At 33.7% G+C, this 10577-nt stretch overlaps 1 protein-coding gene across 4 annotated transcripts in view; it reads left to right on the forward strand.

Annotated features, from left to right (window-relative positions):
• LOC114246688 (deubiquitinase DESI2) overlaps window positions 1–10577 on the forward strand; it is a 37521-nt gene extending 26944 nt beyond the window's left edge. For 3 of the 4 annotated variants that reach the window (XM_089738228.1, XM_089738230.1, XM_089738229.1), the window contains exons 7-9: window positions 258–346; window positions 2618–2700; window positions 4485–10577. In XM_089738228.1, the coding sequence (XP_089594354.1) occupies window positions 258–346; window positions 2618–2696 (168 nt within the window). In that variant the 3' untranslated portion in view covers window positions 2697–2700; window positions 4485–10577. The remainder of the gene's footprint in view (window positions 1–257; window positions 347–2617; window positions 2701–4484) is intronic. The other variant, XM_089738231.1, reaches the window with a different exon arrangement.

Below are 10577 nucleotides of genomic sequence, written 5' to 3' on the forward strand. Positions count from 1 at the left end.
GGTATTAAGAGTGGCTACTGGAGCCCATAACATCTACGACGTAAATGCGCCACCCACCTTGAGATATAAGTTCTAAGGTCTCAAGTATAGTTACAACGGCTGCCCCACCCTTCAAACCGAAAGGCATTACTGCTTCACGGCAGAAATAGGCGGGGTGGTGGTACCTACCAGCGCGGACTCACAAGAGGTCCTACCGGCAGTAATATATGGACTATTTATAGGATACATAGATCATTTTTTATTTTTGGTTTCTGCAGGCGTTGTGTTCACGCGACATTCCGCCATGGGTGAATCGACTAGCGTACGTGAGCTCGTGCGTTCCATTCCTGCAGAGGTGTCTACCGAAGTTTGTAACCATGATTTTTTATGTTTTGTGGATATATCTAATATATAAAATTCTCGTGTCACAGTTTTCGTTGCCATACTCCTCCGAAACGGCTTGACCGATTTTGATGAAATTTTTTGTGCTTATCCGGTATCTATGAGAATCGGCCAACATCTATTTTTCATCCCCCTAAATGTTAGGGGTAGTCCACCCCTAAATTTTATTTTTTATTTTTTAGACAAAATTTTTAATTTCTGTTTTTTTATGATACAACATACAAAAATACATACAATCCTCAATTTTCACCCCTCTACGATCAACCCCTATTTTTTATTGGTTAATTATAAACTTTAATTTTTTTGGCAAGATTTTCATTTTTATTTTGTCATGAATTAAAATAAAAAATCTGATGTTACTCTCAATTTTTCATCCCTCTATGATCAACCCCTATTTTTTATTTGTTAATTATAAACTTTAATTTTTTCGGCAAGTTTTTTATTTTGTTTTGTCATGACTTAAAATAAAAAAAATCATATTACTCAAAATTTTCACTCTTATACGATCAACCCCTATTTTTCCATTCCGATTAATTTTTTTTTTATTCTATGCACAGATCCGCAATAAGGTTGCAAGATGGCAATCAAATATTATAATTGTAGTACGATAAATTCTTATTCAGAGTTTATAATATCAAGTTCCTTTAATTATGATTTTTTTAAAATTGAATTTGATCTCCCGCCCTCGGCGGTCGACTACTGATCAACTATCAATCGATCAGCTATCCCCGCCAGGTGTCACCACTCATCCAGCAAACATCACGTAGTAGGGATGAGGACGAAGCCGGTCTCCTGTCTTACGTACTCACTATACATCATAGATTATACACCTAATATATTTGAGAGCTATACAATACTATACATTTTTCAGCCATGTTTTTTTGGTTTTATTTGTGTATCAATAGTATGTTCAGTAGGTCTGAGAATCGGCTACTATCTGTTTTTCATACCCCTAAGTGAATTTTTTTGGATATTTTTTTTGTTTATAATGAGGTATTATGTGGTTAAAGGAGGTTTTTTTTTCTACAGTAGAATTTCCCTTGAAACTTATTTAAGGCAACACAACGTTTGCCGGGTCAGCTAGTATATTATATATTTCTATCACTCACAGTCTGTTGATTCGTCTTTTCGCATCAAGTGTACAATTCCCAAAAATATTCGAAACTGAGTTATAATATATGTAATCATTTGGTATCACCAGTATTTTTCTCATAAATACTGTCAAAAGAATGAATGAATGAATGAATGATTTATTTTATTTCAGACAACAACAACAAGTCCATATGTGTACTTTAGTATCATTGAAACATACTTAAAATCAACAAAACCAATCAACTAAAAGATACATAATTTATTAAAAATAATTATAATTATAACTAGTTGACCCGGCAGACTTCGTAGTGCCCTAATCGATAAATAAAAGACACATCAAAGGAAAAACAAAATTGTTTGTTTTTATATAATTCCGAGCTTTTTTATATCACCTTTTAAACCTTCTCTGGACTTCCACAAATAATTCAAGACCAAAATTAGCCAAATCGGTCCAGCCGTTCTCGAGTTTTAGCGAGACTAACGAGCGGCAATTCATTTTTATATATCTAATAATAAATATTTACTAACAATCACGCCACGTTAACTGATCCCGTGCTAAGTTCGTAAAGAACTTGTGTTACAGGTACCAGATAACGGATATAAATGTAAGATTTTTATTATACACATACGTATATTTAATATACATCCATAACCCTGGAGAAGACATTTGTGTTTATCATACAAATGACATCCCTTGGCGGGATTCGAACCCGCGACCCGCTTGTGTAGTGACCATGTCACTTACCACTACACCAGACGGCCGTTATATGAGTCGTCTATTATCAAAGGTAGCAATCTGTGCATTTGGACAAAAAAAAATTATTGATATGTCAATACAGATTGATTTGAATATAATCGTCTCCTTCAAAGAATACGGTTCAAAACCTGCATTAAATAAAGGTTAATAGTTAACCTGTTATTTATCTAAGAAGTCGTTCCGAAGAGTTTTGTGACTGCCAATGGAATACAAAGTCAATAATTCGTTTTTCTGATTTACCAATAATTGTCCAAAAGTCACATTGCCGGCTTTGATAATAGTCGACTCATATATAGATTAATTAAAGTTAAGGTGCGTTTTTTCTTGTCCTCCGAACGATTTTTACTTTCCGGTATTAACTTTGAATGCCCGTCTCGTTTGACGCAGGGAGTGGCTGACGCCGGCGGCCCTACAGCAGTCATTGGCGGCGCACTCGCCATCCTCCTCTTCGCAGCACTCTCCCTAACAACGTGCGTATCGTGATGGCACATTAGCGACCCCTGGTTGCGGGTCTCGTGCTTACGTAACAAGCACAGGGATCTGTGTGCTTAGTGCGAGTCTTTTAACGTTCTCGATAGCGTAAAAGTTAACGCAAATTTGTGTGCAGTTGGAACAGTGCCCCTAGTGACTAATGAAGGCAAACGTTCTGGTGGTAGGACCTCTAGTGAGTCCGCACGGGTAGGTACCACCGCCCCGCCTATTTCTGCCGTGAAGCAGTAATGCGTTTCGGTTTGAAGGGCGGGGCAGCCGTTGTAACCATACTGAGACCTTAGAACTTATATCTCAAGGTGGGTGGCGCATTTACGTTGTAGATATCTATGGGCTTCAGTAACCACTTAACATCAGGTGGGCTGTGAGAGCGTCCACCGATCTAAGCAATAAAAAAAACCTTACAAATCTGAGTTAACTTTAACGCTATCGAGAACGTTAAAAAAAAATATACATGTGTGCAATTCACACGTGGTAGAAGTGAAACCTTCCAAAATTAAAATACAATTATCCTAAACGTCTTAAGTATATGTAAAATTTTGTCATTAGTAAATAATTGTAAGGTAGCGCCCTCTGTGAATTGATATTTTAATTTCACGTATAATCCTAAATTAAAATTCACTACAAGAGCTTTCATACACACGTTAGTATTAAAAAATCTCACAGATGGCGCTGTATTAAATAATATGTATATTTCTGTCTCATTCTTTGCTGGCTTCATCCTACACATTTTTGTATTTGTGTCTCTTACCTGTCGTTTTTTCCGTTGCATCCGGTTTGAAATCACAACGATTCTAAAGAAGTTTTCACTTCAAAAACTCGGACTAGGCACACTGAAAACGCATGACACGAGTATAGCTCGAGATGGAAGTCTGTATATAAATAAACAAAATAACAAATGGTTCACGAATGTCGGATATCTTTCATAAAAACACAGAACCTGTGATTTAAAAGTTCATACAGTAACCAATGAGCCAACGAAACGATTGGTTTTGAAGTAAAACTTCTTTACGCATTCTTAACTGGTTAATACGTAGCGAGAGCTACGAAAAGTGTGATCGGGCGAGGCGAAGTTGAGTTGACAAGGAGATATAAGTTAATGAAGATAGAAAGAGAGAGAGCTACGTTTCGTATATTACTGCAGGTACAAGAGAGATAGGTGCGAGCAAATATTTTGTCTCTCTTTCGCTCGTAGCCAGTTAAATTTCGTATATCTAAGACACAATGCAGGCCTATTGTTTGTGTCACGTTGTAAGAGCGAGAGAGTACAGCGCGCTCGCAATTATGCTTTCTCTCTTCCTCTCAAATTTATTCAAATTAATTTCTCATTCAAAAATATTAATCTATTATTGAAAACCATAATAAATTTAAATATTTGCTGAAAATTTATATATGTTCATATATAAATTCTATATATCGACGCTTGAAAGGCAAACGTGACTAAGCGACAATAACTGATTTGTACATAAATGATAGGCAATAACCATATTCGATGCGCAAAAAAAAATATTTCTAGGTCTGTTAAAATCATTTCAATCCTACAGCTAGATTCGTTAAAATAGATTTTTATTCAGGTATTTCAACTTTAAATTAGTCTACTGTAAAGTTCACGCATTGTCGCTTAGTCACGTTTGCCTTTCAAGCGTCGATATGTATATACATACATATGGATGGAGCTAAAGAAGTTTTATTTCAGTCGTGTGGTCTAAAGGACACCATATATTTTTGTTTGTGACTGATTTCATATTCTTTTTTTCCTCCGCAGGGGATCTTCTGCTCCAGTGCAGATGACCGTATTGTGTTGTGCGAACTTATTAATAGATCTAAATAAATAATAGTAAATCGGTTTGGCGCATTGTCGAATAAAATTGAATTATACGATTCGGATACGATTTCGAAATCGTATCTGATAAATCGTGTCGTGTAAATTGACCCGTGATTTCGGCCTAATACAAAAAAAAAACAAGTTGTTGATTAGATAATGTTATCTCGTTCTCGTATACTAAGTGTGAGCAGGTGGGAGTGTTATGATGTTGCGATTACTTACGCGTGTTCGCCAAAGAATGTTAAGAGTATCTGATTCACGAATGAATGTATGTATGTATGTAATTTGCTCATATTTGGACTTGATAAATAAGTAAAATAAAACTAATGTTTAAAGTATTTACGTCATACAGTATCGTTGGCTGAATTTAATGATGTCGTTAAAAGAAATTTACAACGCACGATTTTATATACTATAAACATACAGTATACGTTGGGATTTACGTGTTTATAATTTATTTTCATAACAAAACTTATTGTACAGATTTTTTTCTACGGTTTTCATAAATCGTAGGCATAATTAAAATTTTTTTCTTCTACCTAAGCTGATAGCCTTGAGAGGCTATTTCAGCGTAACCTTAACTAGTAGGTGAGCTCACGGGGCTCAAACCGGAGTGATGCTAACACTGACCCTAGCAAGAGCAGTGCTTCGCGGAATCTACCACCGAATCGGAAACGCAACCCACTGAGAAGATCCGGCCAGAAACTCAGTGAGCTGTGTCTATGGGAAATTTCTTTATGATGTCGTTGTATGTTGTGTGATGTGTTACGAAATGTCGACCAAAGCGTATCCAGACATTAGTGTGCCTAGGGCGAGTTTTTTAACTTCTCTATCGCGTAAAAACTAACTCAAAGTATGGAGTTGGACCAGCGCCCCTAGCGGCTAAACCAAGAGAAGCTGTTCCTTTTACGCGATCCAGAAGTTAAAAAAGCTCGTACTAAGCTTAGTAAGCACACAGGGAAACAAAACTAGCGCGTAAAGCACAAATACCCACAAATAAATCTTATAATAAAATCGGCTAGTGTAAATAGCTTTTTATTAAAATTAAATGATGTCTTACTTCTGAGTTTTTTTTTCTCGTGTCACCATTAAATTGAACCAGCGTTATACAGTATGTTACTTTTTCTAACGTAGTTAACAAAAATAGACAGGACTAAACATCCGTCTATTATTATATACTATTGTAACAACTATATATATAACGTTAAAGTTTTATCTATAATAAAGTTGGAATGTTCATTGATACGTATAATAATATGTAGTTTTTAGTCCGTCCGTTTGTCACTTATATGATCGTTACGATATTTGTGGTATGTTTTTGTACAGAAAGTATTTAAAAAGAAAACAAATTAAAACTTTATATCTGTTATTGATGGACGATAGATATAAGGGGGGTGAAAAAAATCAAACTACCCGCGAATTATTTTTATCTTAATTATTCCCCAAAAAATTGTATATTAAATTGACGTCTGTTTACGTCTCTGATGGTAAGGCCACGCACGCATCGCTATTGATGGGAGGGCGGGTGGTCCCGCACGGGTAGGTACAACCTCCCCGCCTATCTCAAACCAAAACCAATTGACCCGCGAGATTGTGTTTCCATCACCAGCAATAAAAATGTGCCTAATATATCGAGATGTGAAAAGGTATTTGGTTGAAGCGACATTTTTGCAACTTGCCATGAGAGAGCCATTTAAAGATTAAAATTTAGAAAAAATATCGTAACAAAAAAAACTTCGTCAGCTATTTCAATGGGGTAAATATAATTGAAGTTCAATTAAAAACATCGAACTGTTAATGCTAATACCAATTAAAACGCATCTTTAATTACAATGAAAAATATGGCGTGTTAAGCGAAATGTTGCCTGAACCAAATCGCGCGTTTCCGTTTTTAATAAAAAAAAAGACAATATCGGAAATTGTAATTCTTATTATTTAACATAGTATATCTTGACAATGCGCCAACAATAATTATACCAGACATATTTCAATTAGGAAAATATAATAATGAAGATTCAGTAGCAAATTTTAAACATTTTTTAAATTATTATTGCGCAAAAGACATGAGTCTGATCAACTATTTTCTCTATCGGGTACTGTAAATAAATATATTAAAATAATAGTTTTTTTGTTTTTGTAATTTGAATATGCATATGTTGAAAACAGATTTCAAGATTGAATCACGCCATATGAACTTAAAAACGGGACCAATCCCGAAGTACGACATTTTAAACAAAAAATATATTTAAAAATCTGTCTACAAATGACTTAGAAATCTGGAGATGTTGTATCTTCTTAAAAATACCCTTTTTTAAAAGTTCCAGAGCCAATTTCGGTAATGAAAGCTTCGGTAATGTTGATTGATGCTTGATTTGAAATATTAGGTCTTGGACTTTTCATAGTGTTTTTCTACTTTCAATGTAGTTACACTAAAAGGGATAGAGACGCTAGGATCATAGAAAAATAATAATAAAAACTATTATTTGTATTTTATTATCATTCTATTAAATTAATTTAAAAAAAATATCTGGATATAAAATAAAGTTGTTGTTTAAAATATATATTTTTTAAATTTAATTCACTGTTCACTAGTACGCAATGTAAAGCATACGAAAGTGGGGATTGGAGCATCAATGTACTCGTTATTTTAACCTACCGATCATTAACTTAACCCATGTAAATATTCTAGTCGTAAAATGAAAATGACTTGTCTCAAATGAAATTTAGAGTTAAACAAAGAAATCTATTTACTTGCAAACTGAATTATTGACGTTGTTGAATAACACTGGCAATAGTTGGTAAGAAAATACCAAAAAAAAACAAACAACAGTTTTAACTAAAACAGTGCCTTCGAAATAACATCGATATAAATTAAATCTAATTGAAATATGTCGATAACGTTTATCGATAAGTACAGTTTATTGACAAGAATGTGCCACTCTATGCTACGGTGTTGTTTTAATTACGATAATTTTTTTACAGATTATATTTAAATTTTAGTGTAATTAATGTTGGCATATTAAATATATCTTTGGGTAGAAATGACAAAAAAATGCCAGAAGCTTACAATATGTTTGAATTTATGTGAAAACAATCTTAAATTAATTTCTCATTTATATAGGATTTTTGGCACAAAAGGTTCCCAAAGGTTTCTTTTTTAATATTGCAACATATTATCTTAAACCACACTCGCACATATTATTTTTTGTATAAAATATTATATTCAGTGTGTTTTTTTTAATCTAGATTCTGTTATATTTAAATATAAGTATATATATTATAATATAAAAAATAAAGTCCCAATTTGCATTTAAAATTTTTGGAGTGGGTTTTAAAGTCGTTATCACATAAACGAGAATCTTATCATACTTTAATAGGTGTATTTGAAATACTGCCAATAATAAAGACAGTCGGTTAAAATATTAAGGCATGATAAAACTAAGAATCGTTAACTAGAAATACAACACATATAAGACAACTCATACATTGCTACTGCAAATTTTTTTTATACGTGGCGTCTAATACGGTGATGCGGGGACTTCTCACTACAATCTCGAAAAATTATGCTCAGTTTTTATACAATAGATTAGAACTACACTTCTGTTAAGTTGATACATTAATCCGTTTTCGGCTTTTACACATTTATACTTTAAAAAACCTCGATTCCATAGGTTCATAATTTAAAAAAAAAAGGCTACAGTGTACTTAGAGCACATTTTTTAACGGTCTCGATAGCGTAAAAGTTAGCTCATATTTGTATGGAATGGGTTCGTTTGCGTACGTTTGCCGCTAGGGGCGCTGTTCCAACTGCATACAAAATTGGCGTAACTTTTACGCTATCGAGAACGTTAAAAAACTCGCGCTAAGCACACTGATCGCAGGGTAGGTACATCGAATAATTTATTATTATGCTTTGCGTAACACGTAATGTAACACAATTTGAACTCTTGACCCTACGAACTGCCTTTGCGTTTGGCGAAGAGTTGGGCTATTGTTGTTGTATTCCTAGGATACGCCTCTGGTACATGAGACCCTCACAAGTTGTCTCCACTTCACCCTGACTTGCTCTTTAAGATCCCTTTAGATCAGGCCGGCAATTCTCATCTCGCTATCCACAGTGCGTCGCCAAGTGTGTACAGGGCGACCAGTGTGCTTATTGCGAGTTTTTTAAGGTTCTCGATAGCGTAAAAGTTAACTCAAATTTGTATGGAGTTGGAACGCTTACCTACGTCAGCCGCTAGGGGCGCTGTTCCAACTGCATACGAGTTAACTTTTACGCTATCGAGAACGTTAAAAAACTCGCACTAAGCACAAAGGTCTTCTTCTGTTACGTGGTTGCTACTCAAACGCGATAGATGCTTCGTTGACTCGCTATGCTGTAGTATGTCCCATCCAGCTCCTTTTCTGATGATGAGAAGTGATAAGAAATGCCACTATCTCTAAACCTGTGCACTAAATGTGACCAAGATAGGCTTTAATGCTAGTGATTCTTTTGACAAAAACGAACACCAGGCTTGTTGTTTTTTTTTTATATCGTAATACGAATCGTAAATGCTCCAGACAGGCTTCTTTTTTCAACTGGATTCGCCCGAGATTTACCTCCGAATAAGTCAATTTTATTGAGTCTCTTAAATACCATCACTCTCGCAAGAAGAACACGCTATGTTTAACAGAAATCTGATCAGAATTATCATATCTGAAAAAAATAATATATAAAAATGCGTTAACAAAACAAAATGTTTAATCATAGATTTTTATCAGCAGCAATCATTTAGTTCGTTTAATTGTTACAGTTTGTTGGAGAACGTGTCTTTAAAAGTTTAATTAAATATAATAAAAATGTTAATTACATAACATAAAACACTGATAACAGAAAAAAGGGAATTATTATCAACTGTTTCAAAGAACGAGTTACTATTCCATATTTTCCAATATTTTTGTAATTTCCCAAATCATAATAACTAGATGATGATCGAGCTTTGCTGGGTTTTTTTTTTTTGATAACGCCATCTTGTTGTGTCTTTAAAGCGGTTAGTTGCCCTCAATTAAGAAAAATAGTATTATTATTCGCCAATAGACGTCGAGAAGAGTTTATTATTGAAAACACGAATAAAACAACATTTTCTGAAAATAAATCGTAGCTAGATCGATTTATCGCCCCCGAAATCCCCTGTATACTAAATGTAATGAAAATCGTTGGAGCCGTTTCCGAGATTCAAATTATATATATTGCTCGTTTAAAGGTTTGGAGTAAAATGTAAGTACCTACTAAAACTTTAATTACGCTCTCGTAATCATTTCCCTGATTTAAAAAAAAAACATTTTGAACAAAGCCAAAGAATAACGCCATGTTGTATTTTAAATACTTCCCCCAATATTTGATTTTTGTGTATTCAAAGCTAAATAGAATATTTACGTATAACAAAAAAATTCTTACCGAATAGATTTTCAAGATATTGAAAATAAATTGCACTGAAGTGTCAAAATAATTTTAAGTTCTGATAACTCTTAATTAGGTAATATTATTTTAATTACGTCAAATTTGAATCTTAATCTATTTTAAATTAAAGAACGTCAAAAGACGAATCAATTCTCATCTAAAATTGTGACAAAAATCTTAATTTATTCATGTTATTCATTTCAATTATCTGCCTTTAACCTATTACGATTAATGTATTCATTAATTTGTATTTCAAAGATTAGTGTTTTACGTAATATGAGTCGACTATTATCAAAGCCGGCATTGTGACTTTTGGACAATTATTGGTAAATCAGAAAAACGAATTATTGACTTTGTATTCCATTGGCAGTCACAAAACTCTTCTGAACGACATCTTAGATAAATAACAGGTTAAGTATGAACCTTTATTTAATGCAGGTTTTGAACCGTATTCCTTGAAGGAGACGATTATATTCAAATCAATCTGTATTGACATATCAATAACATTTTTTTGTCCAAATGTACAGATTGCCACCTTTGATAATAGACGACTCATATATCAGAAATAAAGATTCTTGATTATTTTTAGTTTT

This window comes from Bombyx mandarina, chromosome 24 (genome assembly GCF_030267445.1).
Source record: "Bombyx mandarina strain Sakado chromosome 24, ASM3026744v2".
In the NCBI taxonomy this organism is placed as follows: domain Eukaryota; kingdom Metazoa; phylum Arthropoda; class Insecta; order Lepidoptera; family Bombycidae; genus Bombyx; species Bombyx mandarina.